This window comes from Blennius ocellaris, assembly GCF_963422515.1.
Source record: "Blennius ocellaris genome assembly, chromosome: 13".
NCBI lineage: Eukaryota > Metazoa > Chordata > Actinopteri > Blenniiformes > Blenniidae > Blennius > Blennius ocellaris.
This window is the reverse complement of record NC_137662.1, coordinates 16,438,749-16,464,305: the sequence shown is the minus strand read 5'-3', so window position 1 is coordinate 16,464,305 and position 25,557 is coordinate 16,438,749. Positions and strand designations below refer to the sequence as shown.

Below are 25,557 nucleotides of genomic sequence, written 5' to 3'. Positions count from 1 at the left end.
CATCTTCAGACACCTTTTTAGAGATCCAGACAATTACTTTCAATCCAGTCAATGTGCAATATTTGCATTTAAGAAACGTATTTGCTAAAAAAAAATAATTGCAACATTTGTAGCAAAAAGTTGTTGAAAACAATACTTGTCTCACTAAATCTGCTACTGGAATAGTCCTACGCAGCAGCTCCACTTATTGTTTTCATATCTCCTTGTCGCGGCTTTGGTCCTCCTCTGCACTGTGGGTCAAGCTCTACCTGTCCCATAATTCCTCCCCTGTAGATCATTTGGTCCCGGGGGAGATGCAGGTTTCGGTCGCCCTTCACGCCCGAGCAGCAGTGCGGCTGTGAGGCACACAAAGTTTAGTCAGCTGGTCTCTTGGGGCCTGCAGGGGTTGTGAGGACCTTAGGGACCTTGACCACAAAAACCATCGGGTCTTTGGCTTTGTTGCTGAACGAGTGACGAATTACATCCACGGCGTGCTGATGAGTCGCCCCCTGCAGACTCTCACCGTCCACAGACAGCAACTCATATCCCGCCTGCAGACACATAGAAAAAGGAGAATGATACAGAGAAGATGGACAATTAAAAGTGATATTGCTAACAAGGTTTTTGTCTTAGGCGCATGTGTTTCTCGTAACAGTCGTGACATTTATATTGAGTTTTGAAAAACCTGCAGTGATGGTTTTCCCCAGTGAGAACACAATTTATGACACAGGGAATTGGGGCTCTCCCTTCACTTTAATATATTCACACTGAAAGCTGTCACTACTGCACATATAAACTTTCCCCTTCAGCACAAGGTTGTTGCAGAAAGAGCACGCACACACGCACATACATACACAAGCAAACACACAGTGTTCGACCCACTTGCAGGCTGCTTCCTGCAGGATGCGAGCACCGAGTGGTAAATCTTCTGAGCCCCGAGGAGAGGAACTTCCACTGATGTCATCAGCGTTTGCAGAGGATACACCTGCCTAATGTGCTCAACCTCAGTGAAGGTTAGAAACACAACACAGAAACTCGCAAGGCCGGTGGCCATTGTTGTACCTATTCCTTTTCCTTTCCAGTCATTAGACACAAATAGATTATTTTCCCCTCTGCCTTGCTCCGGCCTGTTTTCATCTATTGTGGCTCAAACGCAAATGGCTTGTATAAGAGGAGGTTTGTCCCGACAGGTTTTCTTACAACTCATAGCCTCGTGTTCACCGAATAACCCCAAAGCCCCCCATGCCAACAGATTCAAAAGATTTTGATCCATTTAACCAAAAAGGAGATTAAAAAGTGCTTTTTCATTTTTGAAAAGTAATTTATCTGAATTAAATAGATCACAACCTAATCTGCCCCATCCTCTTTACGCCCATATATGGAGAGTATTTGTGAGGTTTCCGCTTTCCTCGCCAATCTGCATCATGGTCCAAAAATAACATGGCCTCTAAAATTTACTATTCCCTTGTATGACTTGATGTGTAGCCAAATACAGTAAATCCAGCCACATGTTTCAGCTGAGGAAAGGAACACTGATGGTTTTTTTTTTGTTGAAATGAAATATCAACTGTTGTCTCATTATACTAATATTATTGATGGATCATCAACAACTAAAAAGTGATTGTTACTCTTATTTGGGTAATATTTATTAGTATTTTTCAGCTCTGAAAAAATTCAATATAATTGCTGACTATGGTTCAAGCAGTTTAGAGCAAGATGTGTCAAAGAAAGGCTACAGATCCCCTTTCTGAACTCTGATCTGTTATAGTAAAACCAAACACTGATGAACACCCTCACTCCCACAAACATAAAAACCAGCAACCTTCCCCGCCACGTTTTCTTTCCACTCGAGATCATAGAAAGTGTCTTATTCCGGTATTCTAAGATGTTTAAATCAAATTTGAACATCCTAAGAGCAACAACCCCTCACATGTTTACTGTCGTTTCTCTTATTCTGTTCAGATTTCAGCTTTAAATTCAGATAGTGAAGACTGATGAGAAGTATGTGTTTACATGACCTCTTTTTCTTCTACATGTATATCAACGGGAGACACTGGTCCCAGCTGGGTTCAAGGAGTTTCATGTTAACGACGAGCTGCTGGCTGCAGTTCCCTTTGCACAGAGGGGAGGAATAGCACTGATAGTCAAGAAGCTGATAAGCCTCACAGTGAGGTGTGAGGCGGAGGCAGCAGATAGGAAGAGGACATGGGGAGGTGGCCACATATCTGTGTCTTTATTCAGCCTTGCTATGCAGCATGTGCACGGAAATATCTCTACAATATGATGACAATATGTTGCACCTGATTAAACTAACTTTCAGTTCTAATCTTTTGTCTTAGAAAGTGATATAATGTACATTGGTTGTATTTTTCTGACACCCGTGCAAGATCAGGTGCATTAGTAAGTATCTGTGCCTGTGTAAATGTGAGTGCTGGCATCCACGCATGCACTTCTTCAAATTTGAAAGGTTGAACAGACACTAGATCCCTTTGATTTTTCACTCCCTATTCAGAAGTTAGACTTGAGTAGCTGTCAGTCGATAGCTTGCAACCAAACCGGCCTACAAACCCACTTTGATAAATTGACAACCTGCAACTGCAGGTGTACATTTAGTTTCAAACACTTTTAACGCCTCATTTGCGGTGCTGTTTTCAATAATCTTCGATTTACGAGGCGTTTCTCTTATTTTAAGCCTAAAGAATTGGCCTGTATTGAATGAGTGTAAGTCACCATCTGTGTTTAAGTGCACCGGGACAAAACAGCCAATGGCTGTTACTATGCAGGCAATATATTACCAATACATTAGCAGAGCAGCATCCGTGTTCCTCATCAATAATGGAGGCGATGAGCTACTCGAGATGGCCCGCTTCTAATCTCCTCTCCACTCGTCATTGCACACCTTCAACTTCTCAGCCACAGATACACTTACTCATAGTGCCAACAACTCATAAGCACAGGACAGAGCCTGACAGGTACTTACAATCCCTCTCAACCAGGACGGACACCCAATGTGCTTTAAAATCATTTTCAATATTTATGACAGAAGTGTGTTCATGCTTAACATGTTTAATGTCAGAGTTCAAGGTGAAGGATCATTACCTTTCCCTGTATTAGTGACTAAACCAAATTTTCTAAACCTTTATTTATTATACTATTGTATTTGTTGATGCTCACCCTTAGAGCCTCATTTGTAGACGCAGCACCTCCTGGGAAGATTTTCTCAATCTTTATCATGGGTTGAATCCTCGACTCCATTCCTCCCGAGATGCTAATTCCTGTAAATAAGAACATAATCTTATGAATGATTGTATAGCAGCATCATGTGCCAAGATTTGCATAGCTTTTTTAATTCATACACTTTGTATGGTTTACATCAGCTAACATTAAAACTTTTAACTTTGTATTAGACAATTTTGTGCAAATGTATTAGGGGGTCCCCTAATTACAAATGAAACACACACCCTCCAAAACTACCGTGCAGAACACAGGCAATACTCATATTGTATTTACCTAGTGACTGCTTGGCCTTGGAGATGGTCAAAGTGCTGATTTCATACTCTTCAGGTAACAAAGTTGTTCTTTGTACTCCGTGACCATTTTGTATCTGGTGACTGATCTCTCTGCTAGTGGACGGGCTCCTCGCTCTCTGGGGATCAAAAACCTCAGCCAGAGGTGGTCTCCCTCTACGCTGTGAGGGAACATGCACCCTGACCTCCGTGTAGCCCTCCTGTCGGCTCAGTCTGGCCTCCACACTGTCAGGACTCCCCTCCCTCCTTGCTCTCCCGTGTCCATTCCTCATAGCTGACCTCCCTCGTTCAGGAGCCGCGTCGCCGCGGTCGTACACGGCCAACAGCGAGGCGTCACTGATCCGCTGGGACCCGTTCTCTCGCGTGGTCGGGGAGCGGCGAGGCTGGTGTCCACGTTGGCTGCTGTGTGGTGATTCTGTGAGCAGGAAGCTGTGGTTGGGAGAGGGGCTCAGGGAGCGGGAGCGCACAGGGGAAGTCATGTAGCTGTCCACAGGTACGTCCAGCAGAGGGGTGAACACACGGGACGGTGGCAGATGTCCCGACTGCCGTCCAGACAAACGCAGTTTTTCCAGTTCCTCCATCACCTGTCGGTTTTGCATCATGTCCTGAGCAGGCTGAAGGTAGAATCCGCCTCTGAAGTCTGCACAAACATACCAAGAGTGAATTAATCAGGTAGACAGTGAAAGAAGGCATTTAAACTCATGTGATGAACTCTGTATATAAATACTGAGATTACTGCAGTTCAATATCACACTTGCTTATTCTTTTTAAACTAAATTACCTACAATAAGCAATAAAGCAAAATATAAATAATTTGTTACTGCATTTCAATTCTGTAAATGAGTTTTCAAGTATCTTTACTCAACAACACTTTTTTCCACACTGATAACATAAAGTCCTGGAAGTTTGCCACAAATACCCAAGGGTCTATGTAACACTTTTAAAAATAATCTCAGTAATGAAGTCAATTTTTGTCAAGTCAATTTTTGAGTATTTCTGAATGTATGCAATTGCACTTGAACTCAGCAAATACTTTTATCCTAGGATTTCTTCAATAGCACCATTGAAATTGCCCACAATCTTTTTTATCAACAACACCCCGATGCCTCAGCTGTGACCAGTCAGCTTCCTGTCATAACCGTGAAAGTCTGACCTTCTGAACCCTGGCCTGAGAAAGTGATATGACTGCATTTAGCCTAAAGTGAGAACGTATTGATTGAATCTCATTGACTCCTGAATGAAGTAAATGCTCCAAGCATCTTCATATTGTTTAAGTGTGACACATACCAACGCAGCACGTCTCAGTCCTTTCTGTGGGCCGCAGAGATGTAACACAAGCCTCTGCTTCAGCACAGGCACGGGAAACCCGAGCTATTCTGTGCCTCGTGGTGTGTGTGTGTGTGTGTGTGTGTGTGTGTGTGTGTGTGTGTGTGTGTGTGTGTGTGTGTGTGTGTGTGTGTGTGTGTGTGTGTGTGTGTGTGTGTGTGTGTGTGTGGAGGTGTGTGTGTTTCTGTGTTATATGAGGTTAAGAGGTGAGTTGGCCTGTGTGAGCGGCATGCCGGGGACAGGATACAGACTGTGTGTGTGTGCAGCTGTTTCAGCTCGACCCTATGAATATGGGATGAGGCAGGGAAGGAGTGAGGTGAGGGAGGAAAAGGAGAGACAAAGGTGACAGGATAAAGCTGCTTCTGTATCTCACATTTTTGTGGAACGAATGAAAAGCCATCCAGCAGTCAGATGGAGAATCAGAAGAAAGAGATTAGGTCTAAAAAGAGGTAGAGAGATAAAGCCAGTTTACCTGGGATTGGGGTGATGAGGTGACGGCGGGGGGTTCCACTCCGAGGCGAACGCAGCGCTGGAGAACGTACTGGAAAAAAGCAAAAAAGACAGCACACATTTCTTTGCTCGTGTTATTTTCCCTTTGTTCTTCGCTGTTTCTATCATATAAATGAGGCACTTTATTCACGAATAAAAACTTTTAACTAATTTTAGGCACAATCACTCAGCTTACGTGAGCGGCTCTTGAGAATATCGTACGCCTCCAGTTCAAAAGGCATCACCATGCTGTCAAAGCGGCCCAATTCAGCTGTAGGTATCAGCATTCTGCAGGAAAACACAGTGTCAGGCAGATTTATTCAAATGGGGGAAAAAAAATACTCATAGTATATAAGAGTGCTAGACACTGTGTATCTTACCTGATTTCTCTCAGAAGCAGCAGTTTCTCTGGCCTGTCCAAAATTGCCAGCAGGGGACGAACTAAATCCTCGATCACGGTGTCAGACAAAAACTGAAAGAAACATTTTAAGAGTTGGTTCAAGTTGGTTCAAATAAGAAAGGAAGCAAAGAAGCAGCTATTGAATCTCCGAAAACAGACACATCTGCACTGAAGATTTACATTCAGATGTGCTGGTAGCACTACTTATTTACAGTTGGAAAGTCCTTTGGTACTGAGGAATAGTGGTTAGCACTCTCATCTCACAGCAGCATATTGCCTTTTTGATTCCAGGCTTGAGGGCGTTTCTGTGTGCCCTACCTTTGCCCATTGGATTGTCTCCAGCACCACACAATCCTAAATCTTATTAAGTGGTGAAGAAGATAGATGGATTGTTTGTTCATATTGTCAAACTTCACCGACACTGAAAAGTAAGAGCCAAGGTGCATTTTCACAGCTAGGAGTGAGTTTTCTCCCGATATGCTGCATTTGCATTACAGTCCCACATGCCCAGGAAAACAGCCACACTCTGCTTGTTTCCACTCTTTGGTGTTTAATTACTGTTTTAACAAGTGAGTCTCTCTGAGCCCTAAGTGGACCCGACATCTACTGAAGTGATGCAAAGAGCTGGTCAAGGCGTTGAGCGTGTTCAAGTGCAACAACGTGGGCTGAGAAAGACAAAAAGGATCAGACGGAGACTGACGTTTGATCCTAATCGTAAATGACGGGCCAAATCCGTCTTTTGTCACAGCTGCTGCCAGATGCATCCATCACTTGGAGGCACTCGGCGGCAACCGCTGCAATACTGCACGCTGAATCGTTGAAGGGGTCCAGCTGGTGTTTCAAAAACACACTGATGTGTGGTCAAGGCATCAAGTGAAGAAAACTCACCCGCTGACAGTGTCTCATCACGGCCGCCACTTCGTCCTGGCTGAGCAGCTTTGTGGCCATGTCCTCAACGTGTTGCAGAGTCTCGGGTCGGGGAAGCGGGCTGCCAGCCCGCGATTCCCTCGGAGAGGCCAGAAGCTGGACTGAGTGACCCCGCTCCTTATCTAAGGTTTTAACATTAAAAACTTCTTATGCAAATGAGAAGGTCTGAAGATGGCATGACTTGACTTTCACCCACTTCCAATGCAGGTGACTAATTTAGTCTGAACAATAATAATTTTTGAGGGGGAAGTTGCCAGTGAATCCCTTAATATAACACTTGTTGAATATTTGTAACAGGAGAAATTAATTACTTTGTCTTTTATGTATATATCTCCAAATAGAATCGGCAGATGAAGGCTTCCTTTACCTCAAACGTGTCCTAAAACTTAAAACGCTTGAGAAATTCATTCATTGTGTGAACAGGAACTGCACTCTCACCTTTGTCGGCATGGTGGGATGATGACTTGGAGCGGCTCTTCTCTTTACGATCTTTCCTAAACAACAGGTTGACAAAGGTTTTGGAGCGCTGCAGGCTGGTTTTACCCTCCGCTGGGCTCTTCTGCTTCTGATGCTTCGTCTTTTTCTTTCTGTCCTCTATTGAGGAAACAAGAAACAAGGTTCTATCTAAATAAATGTCATCAATGTGGGCGGATTCTTCTATCTTAGCACTGTGAAATATCGCAAACTTTTATATGTATGACTGTGTTTGAGCGCTCCGATCAAATTTCTTCACACACCTTTAGTAAGGCACAGCTTAATTGGAATTGTATTGAAATTACAAGAATAGCATATGACAATATACAAATGAAGATTTATTTCACCAGTGTTTGATTTGTAATGATAACAATTCTTCAACAACTGCACAACCCTGGTGGTGACATATCACCTTTGTTGCATTTATACATCTTGTTCATAGGAAGATCTTGTACCGCCCCACAGTGAGATGAGAGCATTCGGCATATCTGCGTGTGGTGTTGAAAATATAATTCATTAACCAATAACACTGGGTGATACACGGTCTCCGCTATGGGCACAGGCTGTTCATTTCTCTTCCAGTCGTCTCTTATGTTCACTGCAGTAAATCTGCCACTGTGGAAAGTAACACAGTCGTACTGATGAATTGCAGCAACGCTAACCTGAACACAACCCCTGCCATTGAGAGCACTACAGTAAAGTGCTCCTGCTTACATAACAAATGTCCAATCAGCCCTCGGTTCTGCCCCAAGCCCCCGCCAGGACCTGGCGGTGTGAGAGAGCCGGATAAATTGAAAAAGAAAGGCTAATAACTCAACGGCACCACCAAGGCATGGATGGATATTTCCCCGTGTGCTTGTTATTATTCATTTCTCACAGAGGTACAACAAGTGAGAGCAAAATGTGGTAATTAATCATGAGCCTGTGTCAACTTGATGCTCCTGGATAAATTCTGTCAGGAGCTTAAATCATCCACGCAGTGTCAAGAGATGTGTACTTCCTGGGGTATGAAGAGATAAGGGGTTAACAAAGTAATGCACGTTCTACAGAAATCTCAGAAGGCTTTGAAAGTGGATCTTATTGCAACATTAATGAAGCTTCTGTCTGCAGCTGCAGTGACAACGGTGCGTTTGTGCAATGTCAAATTCCTCAAGTGAGGCTCCTGACAATGACTCTAATGAAAAATCACACAACAGAGTGAAAGTGCAAAAAGAATCCTGGTGGCCCCCTTCAAGAGCTTCAGTCCAACATACATGATAGGATATGAAGTTAGGCCCTGAGAATCACTGGTGCGCTTCCCACAACAACAAAACTGCAATCATACAGTATTTTGGAGGAAAAAAAGAAAAAAAAAATCAATCTCTTACAATTTCCTGGAAGATACAGTTTTTACAGTTGTTGGTACTGTATCCTCCTAAACTGCACTCTTTGTAACATATGAGGAATTTAAACACATATATGAAGGTGAGAATTCTCTCAGATTTCATGTCTTCAACTGTTTATCAAACAAACCCAGTGCTAATACAGAAACATACTGAATCACACATAAAACATACTGGCAAACCTCAAACACGTCACAATTCAAAATGTGTAATTTTAGTGTAACATATAAACTAAATTATAATATCTAATTGATTTGCAAGATTCAGAAGCTAGGCAAGGCTTGAAATATTTCAGTTTTTGTTAGAAAAATTTAATATATGAATGTTCCACTGTTCAAATTAAATGATGGGAAAAATAAACTTTTCCATTGTATTATATGATAATATCTTTTAGATCGATTGCTATGTCAAACTTTTGAACGTGTTATGCTGATTGTGACCTTTTCTCCTAGAATCCTCAGTCACTGAAAAAAATACGAGGTTATAATTTTGTACACTAGTAGTCTAATAATTTGACTTCGTTTGAATAAAATATGGAGCTAATCCAAGAGGCTACAAAACAAACCTTTATGAAATCAAGTAGGGTTAAAAGTGTAAAAGCTTTTTGAAGTGTGTTTGTTTATTACTGAATCATGAGGGTCATTGCAGCCTTGCGTGAGGATACAGCCTGTCCCTTTGGGAGGAATGTTGTTTCAGTGCTTGAATGATGCTCAGTGCACGTTGTTATTTATACAATTATTTACAAAGAAAATATGACATTGTCTGTTTGAACCTGCAGGTCTCACCTGACACAGTGATATGGCTTTGGGATCGTCTGATTGGTTTCCGAGGCCTGCTCAGCGCCATCAGCGCTGCAGTCTTAGGCGAGTGCTTCTCTACTTCCGTGTCTCCAGATGACAGTGTCCTTGTGCGTCCTCGTCCTCCCTCCCGAGCTCCTCCCATCTCTTTTGGCCCTTCCCCTTTCCCACGTATGACCGTGTCCTTCAGCAGCAGCGTCTCGCCCACCGTCCGGCTGGTTTCTGTGGTCGCCGGCCTGTCCGGGTGCGACCCGTTATGTGAGGGATGATCCCGGTAAGTTGGAGTGTGAGGGTCGGTCTGTATGGCGGTGTTAGCGGTGCGCTCAGCACTGCTTGGACGTCGAGAGCGGTCTTCTGTAGAGATGGCAACGTCTACCATCTCTGAGCCAAAGATAGGAGGAAACAAGACCTGGGAAAGACCACTGAGGGAGCTGAGAGGGGTGCTGGAGGACAACGACGAGGCAGATGAGTTGGAGTCTGAACCCTGTGATGATGGTGCAGGGCCTCCATTGGCAACTGGGGAGGAGAACCCATTTTACTATAGTGATTAGCATGTGTTTAAAGTATTATGATTTAAATAAACCTTTCCACTTTTATATGTAGGCCCAGCACATATAAACTAGGTTACTCTGTGAATAAGATTTGCCCCGAAAGCTTCATCTCCTTATTTTACCAGCTCTGCTTTGTTTCGATGATAACCTGCGTGTCCTAATAACCTGATAATCCTCTAAGCTTCTGAAAGACAGAACATGAACCCAGACTTCCTCTGTTTTGTTTGGTTTTTTTTTTCCTTATTGAAACTCTAAAATGACTCTGCATCTTGACCCAGATGTCAGGTCATGCCCCGTTCCAGACTACTGAGCTGCATCCAAGCACTCTGAAATAATCCCAAGTGTTATCAAAAGAAAACGTGACAAAAGAAAATCAAGTTAGGAAACCAAATAACAGTGTTGACAAGTAGCCAATATTTCACTTTGTTAAATGCAGAATGTAAAAATGTCTTCATTATGCTGGTTTAAATTCATCTGTTTAGTGAGCGCAAACATCTTACTACTTTTGAAGTCCTGAACTTGATTTTAAATCATCCCAGTGTTTTCTTTTGTCTCAAGGGGTAAACCTACGTTTGTCGAGCCAGCCATACTCTGCCACCATCTCTTTGTATGCAGGGTATCGACCAGCTTCCTGCGAGAATGAAAAAATGGAAAAAAATAAATCAACAAAAGCCTGAAGCGGTCAGTTTCCAAAGCTGGTGGGCACATGCGCTCGAGAATATACAAAAGCAGGAGCCTCCAAAAAAATCCAATGAGCAGATATGGAGGGTTTTAACATGGTTCTCCTAAATATGTGCGATCTCTATTGGCTACTCAAGGATGCCTTTAAGGAGACGGATGGGGGCAGGAGTGTCAGACCACTAACTTCCAGAGAGATCCTGCAGGAAGGTAGAGAGGAGGGCGAGAGAGCAAAGACTATAAAAGAGACTGAGCACAGACTGCAGGAGAGAAATGCGAAGGTCCTGCAGCAGTCTTAATCTATAGCAGCTTCACTAGAAAATGGACCAGGGTGGCCGGAATAATAAACCATTAAATCAAAGACTCCTACGCCCAACCTTAAAAGTAGATACTGTGTTAGCTGAAAGCTCTGCCTCCCATTCTACTTTCAGAAAACCGAGGAGCCTCCAGTAAGCAGCACTCTGAGAACTAAGTGTTCTGCTGGGGTAGTATGGCACTAACTGTTCTTTAAGACATGATGGAACCTGGTCGTTAAGAGCTTCATAGGTTAAAATAAGGATTGTAAATTCTATTCTGGGTTTAACAGGAATTTAACAATAAGCATCTGAAAGCACAAAAACCTCTCACTTGTATTTAATGGAATTGTTTCACCCATAAATAGCCAACCCTCAAATGGAGCATACTTCACTCCATAAAAACCTCACAACCTCAGGTATGGAAACATAATAATGATAATTCATCTTTAATCCGCTGTGTTTGGTTCCGACCCATAAATAGACAGAAGAAAGCCATAAAATTAAGTTTTCTGTTGATTATAACCTGATACCAGTCTGCCTTTGAATAATGAACATTGTCCCTGGCTGTTTTTCACACGAGGAACCTGAGATCAGAGGAGTAAAATGAGCACGCAGCAACATTAGTGAGCAAAGACAGCTCACAGGCGCACGCTCAAACACGCAACACAACACAGACACACACACAACCCCCCCCTTATCTAAAAATGACACAGGTTAAGTGGCATGCCCCTGCACACATTCAAGCACAGGCAGACACACACGAGGAATTCGAGGGCTGGAAGCCAGCTGTCCGCTCTGCTGTGCTGGCTCATTGAGGAGAGCTGGTGTTGTTTAACAAGCTCACATTTATTATTGTGTCAGCACTCTAAGCTTCAATTGTTAAGACTTGAACCTGAGTGAATATAAATTGAATCTTTACTCTTCTTTAGCTCTTTTCATTACAAAAGAGGGAAAATATTTGGCTCCTTTGCCAAACACTTCTAACCCATTTCAGTATGTGTCCATTTTTGTATGCAGGTGGGACACACACCTGACTGCACTCTGGGTCACTCATGTGATCATGGGGTTAAAATTTACAGAAAAAAAAAAACAGTAGACAATTAGGCTCACACGTGTTTTTGGGAGAGACATCGAGTGTAGGGTTAGACAAGTAGTAATTAGGTATGAGGTTGGAGTAAACTGCTGGGAGACCTACGCTGGGCTTCTTTCCTTTCTCAATCACCATGTTTCACCATTACATGCCACTAACATTTCTCTCAGTGAGTTTGATGAATTATAACATGAAGAAATGTCATACCACTGTACTTTTTTAACATATGTACAAAATAATAATAATGACTATTGATCGGTGCAACTTCAATTTGATCTTGAGTTTATGAGTAAAACTGCCTCTCACCCTGATGGTCAACATGACATGTGTGTGGCTCTTTAGGACCTCCACTGCATTGCTGTGGGTAACGTCATCAAAGTTGACCCCGTTGGCTGCGAGGATTTGATCGCCCATTTTGATACCGTGCTGCTCTGCAAGCCCACCTGGGTCCAACCTGGAGAGAAGATGCGCAAAGACATGCAAACAGGCAGGAGATGTATAGATGAAAAGAACATGAAATAGCAAACTGAATGCATTCTCATTTTGGTATGAGCTATCAGGATAGATTTCATAATTATTCCAAAGTTTTTGGTTTTTTTTTATACCTTTGTTGTGTTATTAGTTGTTTTAAATGTTTTCAAGGTTACATTATTTTTCATTACCATCACAAGGACACTACAAAGCTATTTGATTTTAGAACTGGTTGCTTTGATCAACCACAAAACCAGAAAAAAAGATCTACTTCAAATGATATTTTGATGTTATATTTAATTAATGTGGGAGCTGTACTTCTTTGTAGCCCAAGGACACTGCAGCATGACTGCTGAACCTCAACTTCACAACGAGCACAAACCTGCGAGCCAACTCTTATTGAACTGTTTTTTGTTGTTTTCTTTAAATCCAATTGCCAATTTAAGTAAAAAAAAAAAAAAAAAAACCCAAAACAAAACAAGAGTTTCCTGAAGGTCTGAATGTTTGAATCTTGATTTTTTTTTTTGGAGGGGTCATACTTAGAGACATAAATCCCCAGTCCAAACTCTTTGCCTCCTCTGATGTTGAAGCCGAGACAGTAATCGTCAGACGTGGTGAACAGGTGCACGATTCGGCGGAGAGCCCCGTCCGAACTGGCCTCTGATGGTGTACGGCCGCTCTCCTCCACCACCATCCGCCTGTGAATCAGGTCCACCCTGCACACACACATACGCACAGATGAAAACATTCAAATATACTGCTTTCCCTTTATCCACTGAGCTCAGGCCCATCAGTATCTGTTCATCACATAGCCATAAAGGTCACCGCAGTAATCCATCCACTGCTGCCACATGAAACCAAGATACAGTATATCCAAAAAGAAAGATAACCAGTGTGAGCTGCAGCCAAGTGACAAGACCACAGAAAACAGGAGTCGCGTAAAGGTCAGTGGTGAAGGTAACAATGTTGTAGGCTCTACTTTACATCGTAATATGTCCAGCACATACTCATACGATACTAATATGAGGTTCTCCCATCCAGCTTCAGCTGAGTGGGAGTCCCTGGGAGCTGGAACCTTTCACATCTGACAGGGAGCGGTTCGCACAGGATGCACTCTGGACAGGTCACATGCACTCACGACTGCAGCCGAATTACAGTGACCAATTACTTAACAATCCTGTCGTCTCATTTAGGAAGGGAGCCAGAGCCTCCATTAAAAACTCACACAGGCGCAGTTTGTCTTGCTTTAATGCAACAGAAATGCCACCGTTGCCCATTACCCCATATCCATTTGTCCATCTCCTTCAACATTTACCAGGAATTCAATAAGACTAAGTTTTCCTTTGCAAACATGTATGGATGTGCCATACAAATAAAACCAACATGCATTTTTTTTTTTTTGCCTCACCATGTGGTCTTCTCCTTAGAGTAGCGGATGCCAGGAATCTTGCCCACTCGTCTCACCACCATCCTCAGCCTGTTGTTGCCCGTCAGGACCTTCACAGCACTACTCATGGTGATGCTCTCCAGGCTGACCCCGTTCACCTCCACCAGCTTATCGCCCACAGTCAACCCGGCCTGCGCTGCACACACAGGTAGAACTCAGCATGACAGAACTGAAGCAAATGTCACATGTAAACAGATGACCACACACCAGATATAAGTAAAACTGAAAAATGCGATGTGCAAAGATCAACACATTTTATAAGCAGGCTCATGAAAACTCTCAGACTGGTTTCTAACCTGCAGAGCTGTCATCCTCCACCTTGCTGACGAATATGCCGAGTCCGTGTTCAGAACCTCCACGGACGCTGAAACCCAGACGCCCGTCAGGACTCTTGTCGACTGTCACCGTGTGAATGTCTTCACTATCGTCGCCTCCTGCAAGCACAGGAAATACACTTGGGTGGGCCTGTCACAAAATCCTGCATAGACCGAATCTCTTGATAAAAGTCATAGTCGTTTATTGCTGAATCTATTTTGAAAGCATCTATCACGCCACTTTGGGGTAATCAAAGGTTTGCACAGAGGTATGGCATCCATCATCCAATGAGACTTTTTAGTCCCGATTCATCAAAGGAAGTACTTACTCTACAAAAAGTAAGGAAAACTCAAACAATATTAATATTCACATTTTAGGATCTTGAACCACAGATATTTTGACATTTCAGCTGTCTTATATTCTGTCAACTGACTTAATTAGTTACTGAACATGTAATTTCAGCTTCTATATGAGCAGTATATGGGGACATGCTGTATGTATACTGGCTCCTGTGAACTTTAACTCAACTTGGATCTGTGGCTGACTCGCCGGCTGTCCTGATGGGGAATCTGCTGCCAGTGGCACTGTGTGTGTTGCCATGGTAACAGAGAACCACTGCCGTGTCCAGTCCTCACCATCAACAGGTGCGTTGATGAGAATGACCCGGCCCATTGGCGAGGAGGACCTGCATCTGTGGCGCTGCTGCTTCTTCACCATATAGCGCACGGTGCTGTGGGAACCCCCGTTCTGGCCTCCATTAGTGATGAGGGGGTGCCCCCCTCCATTCGTCATCTCCCTCCAGGAGTGAGAGGAGTGAGCCATGGCGTGTCTCTGGAAACAATCCCCTCAGTCATCCAGGCAGGAGAACATCTGTGGCCGGCTGACAGGACGGACGTGTTGCAATCCAGGATGTGTGAAAAGCTGAAATTGACTTTTTTGCATCTGCTGGTCCACCCTGGAGGATAAAATAAACGACATGGTCCCGATGGGTGCAGGTAACTCACAAAGTCATTTGGTGTATCTCCACGAAAATAATTTCTAAGGCTCTAAAAAAAGTTTAAAAATATAGAAAGACTGTAAAATGTTGAGCTCTATGAGTGAACAGTGGACTCTTTTCTCATGATGGGATGAATCTGTTTGATCAAAAAAAGGCCAACATAATCCACTAGTGTCCCTCGCAGGCTGTGACTTGGTGGTGTAGTCCATGGTGCCTGTTTCCCTCTGCCTCCGCTGAGAGGCCAGGCCTGTCTGCAGAGGAGTCAGTGGTGCATGGTGATTCCCCTCGGGTCATGTTTAATTAAATGGATATCTGTTGTGAGAAGAATATGCTGCCATGAGTCATGTGGGATGCATATGAGCTAATAAAACCTACATAATATAGAGCTATTCAAACACAACCTGGGACATCTAATGGAATTAAACACTATATTTTTAAAACAAGACGAACTCACAATGACCTCTCATAGATTTATGTTATTCAAACGAGTATCCTAGCATTAACATCATCGACTATTATCTCACGAAACTTCTGGATCACCTGTTGACCCCTTTGTACCTGAAATACCTGCCGCAGTGAGTTTGTGCCTGATGAGCGCACTGAACCACGAAACAACGTCACGAACCTGCAGATACAAAGTGAACAAAGCACGGCGTGTTTTACCTGCTGCGTCCACGTTGCGCGGCCCCCTGGCGCATTAGCGGACAACTCCGGAGCATTAGTGCGACCTCAGTGCTTCTCCAGGTATAAGCCTTTTACATAATCCCCTGCAGCTGTACACTCATCATCAAGTACACTAATATTAAAGCAAGACCTGGTTGACTCTGACACAGCGTGTCTTTTTGGTGAAAACCTGTTTAATACTACGATGATGAAGTCCATCCATATTTTAGGTGAAAACTGCAGAGAGGTGAAGAAACACTGAGCTGTGGCCCCTCGAGGGACTCAGGTTAATAGTGGGGTGAGTAAACACCGCCCTCTGGTGGGCAAACCTGTCACTGCCGAGAGAAACTAATCTGGTGACTTAAGTTCTAATAGCCAATATATTTTCGCTTGTGAATGTAAGTGTACCTCTTGTTACTTATGTCGTATAGTTTGCCTGTATGGAAATATGTATTATTCTTATTCTTTTTCATTATTTTTAATAATAATAACAATGCCTAGTGGTATGTCTTCATATATATTCACATGTCTGCATGTGTGTGTGTTCATTTGTTTCTTAATGCTCTATCATTGTATCTTTGCACTGTTTTCAAATCATCTTAAGCACCTTTTATTACATTGATTGTATAAAAAAGTGCTATATGAATAAAGTTGATTAATCATAATAATCATAGTAATACATAGACACTTTGAAGAAAAAAGGACCAGGTCAACCTTTGTTTTAATAGGTTCTATCTCCTTTACGCTTTTCAAGCTGATCTCGGGTCGGATTTGGGCCCCTTGAGGCCCGGTTTGGCTCACCGGCCGCAGGTTTGGCAGTCAGTTGATGTTTGGACCAATCACGTGCTGCTCTCCTCCCACGCCTCGAGCTCTCCAACAACTCACATCTTCCGTGACTCACACCGCCCCGCAGTGCTGCCTTCACTGACTCTACAAAAACTCTGACGTCTGAAAATCACATAACTATTGCTTGTGTTATTGTTTTTTAAAGTGCACGAAACGAACATTTACATTTTTATCACTTTAACAGTATACACTTTTTGAGAATATTCCTGAGGCTGTGGCGATCCTAAATGGTTTTGCACATTTTTTCTGGCAAGCCTTAAGTCAAATTGTAGTGAAACTGAAAGTCATATTTTTCTATCTTTTTCTGAAGCATACTCTCCTTGTAGGAATTGCTAATATGCGTCGTCTGGTCAACTCTCAAGCCATTTATCTTAAATATAACTAAGGTGGCGTGCACAGAAACGCAGAAGTAAGTACAGAGGGAGTGATTTTTCCATGTGCCCCCCCCCCTCTCACTGGTAGTGTATTTTACGACAATTCTTTGAGCCCGTGAATGTAGCATAGGTCCACCCAGTGGTGCTGTGATATTCAGAGGTCATACATTTACCAATAAATAAAGAAAACATAGCAGGTACGTGTTTGAACAGTTCGACTTTACTCATTTAACCGCGTTAAGGCCAAATCCAACGAAGCTAACTTCAGCTCGTTCTCGTTTCGAGCCTTTGCAGCGTGAACTGAAGTGTTAGCATAGCAGCTAGGCACTACCTGGCCAGCCCGCGTTACTTTGTGAAGTTATCGGTCTCTTTTAAACAGCTGTTTGGTATTTTGTTTGTTGAGCGCATTTGAGTCTCACTGGGTTACATGCGGCTGAACACTCTTGTGTGTCTTTAATCAGTGTTCCGGAATGTGGGAAACGATGCAACTCCTTGCTAGCATGCTACTCGTGTTAGCCGGTGTCTTGTTGTCAGGAGCCGGCGCAGGCTGTCGTGACTATCCGCTCCATCTGTCACCCTGTGCTGGTTGCGTGTGTCCGTGTGCCCCACTGTTTGTTTGATCAGATAATTACACCGAGACACCAATCGTCCCTGAGCCCGTGCTGCTAGCTGGTACACCTACAGAGTGTGAGGTTATTGACTTTGTGGCTTGTTTGTCCTTGGCTGCTCGCTATCTGTCGGTTAATGTATCAGCATGTTGCAGATTTATGTCGTCGGTGTGTACAGCTTGTTAAGATAAGAACAAAACAAAGGTTTGTACACCGCCAGTGTATTATTCAATTCTGGCCTAAACATTCCCTGAACCGTGACGCTAAATATCCCCAGATCAATAAATAAACAAATAAATAGGCTGCACCCGTGTGTCTGTATAAAGATGAAGACATGCTATGATAAATAGGTTATTATGTATAGTTATGTATTAAGAAGTGATCATAAAAGTGTGTGCTGGCTGATATCGTCTCATTATTATGACGGTAGTCATTTTCTTTGCTGCTGCTATAGTATGATCAATGCCTTATATACCGTGGTTATATTATTCAATGCAATCACCAATGACCTTGTTTGGCTTGAAGCTTTAGTTCAATCATTCATGAATACAATCATGTGGGCTTGTCGGTAACAAAGGGAACCTTTACAGAATGTAAAACATCACAGTTCATTTTATTCTGGCCTGAGGCAACTATGCTGGACCCATGCCAAGCTAATAAATCCTTGGTGTTTAAGGCATTAAAAAAAGAACAACAGCAAATTGCAGAGTGCAAGTGTTACTCACACCGCTCAGTGATATGATCAACCAGCCACCTCTTTGAGTCTGAAGGATTACTGAGAAGAAAGTTTGTTGAGCAATACTATACGTTTGTAATCTGTAGAGTACACGTGGCGGTACAAACAAGTTAGCAATCTGAAACTGTCTGAAAGGATTGTGATTCTCTCGAAGGTTTAAAAAAAAAAAAAAAAGCTATCTCCTGTGTCTGGATGGCCATGCAGTGACTTTCACCATACGACTGAAGAAAAAGTTTCCATTGTGGCTGTTCTAACATACTTTGGTGTGTAGTGTATGTATTTGCTGTTACTACTTTGCAGGGCACCAAAAGCAAAACAGCGTCGAGTGTAAAAACATAAAATGCTTACAAAGTTAGAATATAACTATATATACCATTTCTGGTCTCTTAAAGGCAGGATGTCTGGAGAGCTGTCCCGGGATATAAACATCAAGGAAGCGAGATGGGACCAAGGCACATTCATGGGGCGCGCCCAGCACTTCTTCACAGTCACAGATCCGAGGAACGTCCTGCTGTCCTCTGAGACTCTGGAAGAGTCCAAAGTGATTGTAGAGAATTACAGGTACACCATCAGGAGACCTGGACGAAATGCTCTGGGAGAATCAATCTGCATAGATGTGTTTGGTCAACTACTAATTGCAGTGCAAGATAAAGTAGCAACATCTTTTTTTTTTTTTTTTTCTAATCTACGTGTCAACGTTTATGTACATTATACAATATGTGGGGTCTGTTTTTTTTTATTTATTTCAGAGCTGGGATTGTGAGGCCTGGCCTGACAGAGGACCAACTCTGGAGAGCCAAATACATCTACGACTCTGCCTTCCACCCCGACACGGGGGAGAAGATGTTCGTGATCGGTCGGATGTCTGCTCAGGTGCCCATGAACATGACCATCACGGGCTGCATGCTCACCTTCTACAGGTACAGCTCTGGCTCCGGGCCGCCGCCCACCACCGTCTACTCATTTCTCCAGAAATATGTGTGAACATGTAATACACAATGGGATGGCTGAAATTGTTAGTTATGACATGATTGTGAAGGTGACCGTAATACAGCAATGCATACAATTTTTTATTTTAATCCCTGCACTGCGTGAAAATCCTCTTAAAGAATAGAAAAATGTCACTCTCACTGCTTAATACTGGAAACTCACTCTGCTCTGACCTGAAACTGCAAAAACTGCTTTAATCAATATTTTAATTATTTTGATAGATGTGTACAAACGCCTTGACAATATTATGTGTAATAATACTTCTATATTTTGTTATTTTTTTCTACTAAATACTGGGCGCAAAAAGTGTTTCATCGTCAAGTGTAAAATACAAAAACTCGGTAGTGTCACCGGGCTCATATACTCAAAAAGTTGTAATATATAATATACAATTTGAAATAAAAAATAAACCAACATTTTAATTTGTTCTCGCCACAAAAATAGGTTCAAAAACACTTTGATTGTAGTTCATTATCTTTGCACATTTTAATTCATACATTGCCCAATGCATTGAGCCCCTGTCAATTATTTCTATTACTTTAGCAGATTATCAGCCACAATGTTATTCTGGTTGGCTACCTCTAGAGGGCGCTAACGCTTTACTGATAAAATCTACATTCTGTAGCATTTCTTTGGGATATTTAACACTCTGCGCTCTACAATGTGAATAAAGGTGAGAGGAGTATGCATGCATCAATATTTAGTCTGCAGACAGTTGTGACTGAAACCGCATGTTGGTCGGCCCCTTTTCACGCTCTGGCGTTGGAAACACTGTGTCACGTCTCACTTCCTCAAATACGTGGTTGTTGTTGTTTCCAGGACGACTCCAGCCGTGGTGTTCTGGCAGTGGGTGAACCAGTCGTTCAACGCTGTGGTCAACTATACCAATCGCAGTGGAGACGCTCCCATGACTGTGAAGTAGGAAGAATTTCTCACTCCCATTCTCCTGCAGATCCTTCTTGCCCTTGTTTTAAGTCGGCAACTGTAAATGGAACGTGCTGTTCTCTTCCTCACGGTGGTATTTCACTCCACCGTTCAGCATATTGGGCCTCATGTGACCATCACATTGAAAACCGTCACTATGTACTTGTGACTATGTACTTGTGACTACGTACTCACAGTGGATGCCATAACGATGCACCTTCGGCAAATTGTTAGAAATTAATTTTCTGAGGAAAACCATTGACATTCCACATTTGCACAAATCAACTTCCTATACATACAAATGAGATGTGAAACACGTGACTTGAATATTGATATTGATATTGAGCCTGATGAAAACAAAAGCTTGACTCACTTTTGTTTTAGCGTTGGCAACTATGGACATCGTAACACACAAACACTCATTTATCTATACGAGTCTGCTCCTGTTGGTCTCTGCAGTCAGACTTTGGAGATTGAAGTTTTTCTTATTGCCGTTCAAGTCTCGGTGCAACAATGGATACAATACAGTACAGTCAGAACTCAAGTGGTTGGCCTGAAACACATGATAAGAACAAACTATCTGCCTGAAATACACATTTAAATTTTCCTTATTTGTAACTACTTAACAAATACAACACTTTCATCTTGAAATACATTCGAAGTGATCCTTCTCACTTTTTTTGTGAAGTAAAATAAAATGAATAAAGCAGTCCAGTTGAAATGCATGTCAATGCCTGGTGTGAACCAGCCCGAAGTATAGAGTTAACTTTCTAACGTGTGAAAACGCCGAAAGAGGAAGTGGGTACTTCATGTGCCCGTCTCATCTGCCTCCCCTGCAGCCAGCTGGGTGCCGCCTACGTCAGTGCCACGACAGGAGCTGTGGTCACGGCCCTGGGACTCAAGTCTCTCGCTCAGGTAATACCTGTGGATCACACACCTGAAGTAACCATCAGCAGATACGCTGATTTGAGTGGCGACGCCGGTCAACTGAACATGTCCCGTCTCTGCAGCGTCTCCCTCCGATCATCAGCCGGTTTGTTCCTTTCGCTGCTGTTGCTGCTGCTAACTGTATCAACATTCCCTTCATGAGACAGAGGTGAGGCCACCAAGATATTGATCGGCGACCTCCGCTCTGTTCCCTCAGGCGCTTTTTATATGAATTGCGACAGCTGCTACAGTTTATTACAGCTTAGGTAAGTAAGTCCAGAGATTTTTGCAAGCCTGTTGTTCCGTCTTCCAGGGAGCTGAAGTACGGTATTCCAATTTCTGATGAGAACGACAACCGGTTAGGAGAGTCTGCCAATGCTGCTCAGCAGGCCATCATGCAGGTGGTGGTGTCCAGGATCGGCATGGCCGTGCCTGCAATGGGTAAAGTTTATCTTCATTCATAATGGATCGATGATATTTATTTATGGAACGAGAACAGTGTGAGAAAAGTCACTTATGAACCATGAGAAAGTCATTTTGAGTTTCCCAAAGCGTTCTTGTAGCGTTTCAGTAACGTTGTGTGGCCTTTTGGTCGGCGTTCCCCTGTGCATTTTACTGCTACAGCAAAATATAACATGCAGGCGCATCTCAACAAATGTAAATCAGACATAACTCTACAGCTCAGTCTGCAATCCACACTTGGATCAGTCCGATGACCACAGGTTTGCAACAAAAAGTTTTGAGTCGTATTTACTGATTCAGTCGGATGTTTCATCTTTTATCTTGGCTATAAAGCAGAAGATCTTATCCACCCTATATATATATATATGTGTGTGTCTGTGTGTGTGTTTTTCTTTCTAGCCATCCCACCTGTTATAATGAATGCCCTGGAGAAGAGAGCTTTCATGAAGGTGAGAACACTGCAGCCTTCATTCATCGAGTTCTGCCACATGCATTCACTGAGTGCTGACGTCCGTGTGGACAAACATGTCAACTTCCCCGTTTGGGTGTTTTCTCTGACGTCTGCTTGTTGGTCTGCAGCGATTCCCGATACTCAACGCTCCAGTCCAGGTGGGGCTCGTCGGTCTGTGGTAAGTGACACACACGCGTATGTTCCCGTTGCGTATTTATCAATCAGTCTGCACTCAAAAGGTACCAGCGAGCATCTGTCTCTTTCTTATTGCAGCCTGGTGTTCGCGACGCCTCTGTGTTGCGCCCTCTTCCCTCAGAAAAGGTACCAGCAGCAGCATTTTGAATCACACATAATAATCCAGGAAGTGTTTTCTCTTGTGGGATGAGTGAGCAGTTCGGTCACAACCTGCCACTTCTTTGCAGCTCTATGAGTGTGAGCGGGCTGGAGGCCGACCTGCAGGAGAGGATACGACAGAGCAGCCCCAACACAACGGTGGTGTACTTCAACAAGGGCCTGTAGGAGCCGCCTGCACGTCCCACATATGCACAAGACATACTGACCCCTTTGTTAGGTTCACTGGTACAATCTGAAGTGATGCAGTACAGCAGCTCTGACAACATTCAGTTACTTTATTTTTAAGTGTGTAGTTCTGATTGAGTTGTTTAACTCTTTATTGGAAAAGTGACTATTAGGTAACATGTACACCTCTTGATGTTTTCACAGTAGTAAAGGAAAGAACGTTATAGGTGATATTTTATTGCTGATATAAACACTACTTTACATCTATTTAGCAGCTCCTCTTCCCAGTTAGTAAACACAATGGATGCATTTACCTTAAAAAGTAAAACTAAAAAGTGGTTTAAGATATTCAGTCAACAGATAACAAGTGACAGTATTTTTAAACATAGTCGAGTTATTCTACTGAATCACAGAAGATTGAACCAGTGTGCCTAATGGGTGAATATACTCAGACTTCTTTTTTTTTTTTTTTTTGTGCACACATGGGAGGGCACAACAAAATGCATTTATGCAGATTCTCTTGTTTCTGGGAGACTAATGCATAGGTGTTTTTTTTTTGTTTGTTTGTTTGTTTTAATTAACTACATGAAGTTGCAGCAATGCTCACAGTGGGAGACGGTGATAATTTGAGAAAGAAAATTCCCTCTAATGAAACAACACTGATAAACCTCTCTGCACTCCTTTAGAGAAAAAGATTTTCGTTTTGGTTTTTTTAATCGTTTCGTGCCGTGTTTCTTGTCTTCCTCCGGTCAGAGCTGTGTATTTGACAGCAGTCAGGAAGTTACTGGTTTAAAGTTACATTCAGCGTTCAATGTTTGGACAAATGTTGAGGCTTGTAAGTCGTGTATGTGATCGCTTCTGAATGTAACAAATGTTTTTTTTTCCCCTTTCTTTCTTTTTTGCCTTGTGGATCTGCTTTTTCCTGTTGTTGCTTTGCTGTTGCAGTCGTTTCTTTTTGTTTAACTGACACGTCGACTACCGTAAGTTAAACTTTCATCACTAGAAAAAGAGAAGTATATTAAATAGCTCCAAACAGTCCGTTTGGGTTTTGTTGTACCCTGGCTTTCGTTACCTGGTGCAGTTTCTATTATTCCTCGACTCTCCTGTAAGTGTACTTAAGCCCCATTGTATTGTTGGACCAGGTATTTAGGTGCTCGCGTTTTATGGTTATAAACTATATATTGACATAATGCTGCAAAGCCATGAGTACATCAGTGAACTTCGACAAGTGTGGTTTTACCAAGGTGAATGTACGTACTGTGGCAGCTTGTTATCAACTGGTTTGGTCGTTTCAGGAGACTCTGCTTATCTGGAGGGAAGAGCTTGTCCTGTTGTCACGTCCAAACCTTTGTAGCTCCGACTTAAACGTCATTGTTGGACCTTTCATGAGCCGCGGGGTCTGGAAGTTGTTCTCAGGTGATTGAAGTAGGGAAAGAACAGGGTTTCACCCACAAAGCCGTGCTTTAAGCTGCTCACGTCCTCTTGTACCGAGCGAATGCAGTCAGTGTTGCGTGTCAAAGTGGAAACCGTGGGACATTGTGTCCACAGTGTTTGTCGTTGCTCTGTTTGAAGTGGTCAGTTGGACTGACGGCGAGGGATCGACTTCTCTCACCTTGTTGGCTCTCAAACACACGTCGGTCCAGTGTAGTTAGATTGTGATGGTGGATTAGTTGAATTTATCCCAGCGTGTAAAAATAAGTATATTTTTCTTGGATATATTTATTAGAATTAAAAAAAAAAAAAAAAAAACAGTATATATATATATATATTATTGAGTACATATGCATGAGGGAATTTAAGAGTTTTTAACCCGTGTCCATGCTCTGGACAATACTTCCAGCTGCTCGTGTTACGGGAGGGAATTTAATTTTAAATGAGTAAAGGCTCCTCTTGCTTTCGGGCTAATTAATTCTCCGATCAGAGAAGTCAGAGTTTAAAAGAATCATTTGGTGTTTGTGTGAAGCGATGTTTTGTGTGTGTTGGTTTATACTCCACAGTAAGATTGTGTACAATATGATCACACCCATCACGCAGTACATTTCTACATGTATCATACACATGATAAATCATTGAAAGCAGAAAAAGAAACATTTGAGCACCTATCCACCTCCGATACCACTTTATTGGAGGAGAAACTCTGTAAATGGTTCAGTATGGCTCCAGTAGAATGAACATCTGGAAAATGTCTTGGCAACACACTTGTTTTAACATGCATTAATGTTGGATGAGCTTTAAATATCTTTTCAATAGCTGCATTTTACCCACTGCATTTCCAGTTTGTTCACTTCATATATATATATATATATATATTCTTCTAAGGGACTGTAACTACTTGCACAAGAATGGACTCCTGCACAGATGAACACAGTGATCGTGGTCATTTATGATCCTAAAGTTTTAACCGATTTAATAAAACGGCACTTTAGGAAGATTGTCACCACCTGAAACTCTTCGAAGCATCCTTGTGTTTGTGTAATGTTGTGCCACGTCTTGTTTTAGATGGAAGCTGTTTGTTTACTCACCTTTCCTTACTAGTACTCCCCTCTTGTTTTATCTACGTAAAAGCCAAGAGAAAGTCCTCTTGAAGTCTCTTTGTCTCCGAGTGTTTGACCCGCACGTCGACTCCTAGTCACATGCACTGCCGGACAGTGTTTCAGTGTCGGCAGTTTATTTTGGAAACCTTGCAGTGATCATGTAGGAGACCTGTTTCCTGCGCCTGTGCTGATGGTCGATGTTGTGTGTCGTGTTCGGGGTGTTTTCCTGCTGAGGGTGAAACTGCACTATTTAACCTTCTGCTACGCTGCTGTCGACGTTAGCTGGATTCGTGTCGCCGCCTAAATGGGGAATTTTAAACGTATATAATGAAGATTGTGATTGTTTATCGTGCTGGACGATGTTGAACGCTACTGCA

General features: G+C 42.7%; 2 protein-coding genes across 3 annotated transcripts; one reads left to right on the top strand and one right to left on the bottom strand.

Annotated features, from left to right (window-relative positions):
- Positions 1–353: 353 nt before the first annotated feature.
- Positions 354–14,971, bottom strand: pdzd7a (PDZ domain containing 7a; the record flags this gene model as incomplete). Its single annotated transcript, XM_080507429.1, has 15 exons — positions 354–530; positions 3,154–3,254; positions 3,490–4,146; positions 5,305–5,373; positions 5,518–5,609; positions 5,702–5,793; positions 6,610–6,770; positions 7,087–7,242; positions 9,290–9,817; positions 10,423–10,483; positions 12,223–12,370; positions 12,927–13,103; positions 13,796–13,970; positions 14,131–14,268; positions 14,785–14,971. The coding sequence occupies 15 exons, from the start codon at positions 14,969–14,971 to the stop codon at positions 354–356; spliced, it is 2,919 nt and encodes a 972-aa protein (XP_080363555.1).
- A 2,171-nt stretch (positions 14,972–17,142) lies between these two features.
- On the top strand, positions 17,143–24,401 carry sfxn3 (sideroflexin 3). Of its 2 annotated transcripts, none has more exons than XM_080507634.1 (11): positions 17,143–17,226; positions 18,766–18,934; positions 19,123–19,293; positions 20,183–20,281; positions 21,127–21,202; positions 21,298–21,383; positions 21,528–21,655; positions 22,076–22,125; positions 22,256–22,305; positions 22,401–22,448; positions 22,550–24,401. In XM_080507634.1, exons 2-11 carry the CDS (start codon positions 18,771–18,773, stop codon positions 22,644–22,646), a joined length of 969 nt encoding a protein of 322 aa, XP_080363760.1. In that variant the 5' UTR covers positions 17,143–17,226; positions 18,766–18,770; the 3' UTR covers positions 22,647–24,401. The 2 variants fall into 2 exon arrangements, with proteins under 2 accessions (XP_080363760.1, XP_080363761.1); XM_080507635.1 differs by having other exon boundaries at positions 17,153–17,226; positions 18,770–18,934.
- Positions 24,402–25,557: the final 1,156 nt, after the last annotated feature.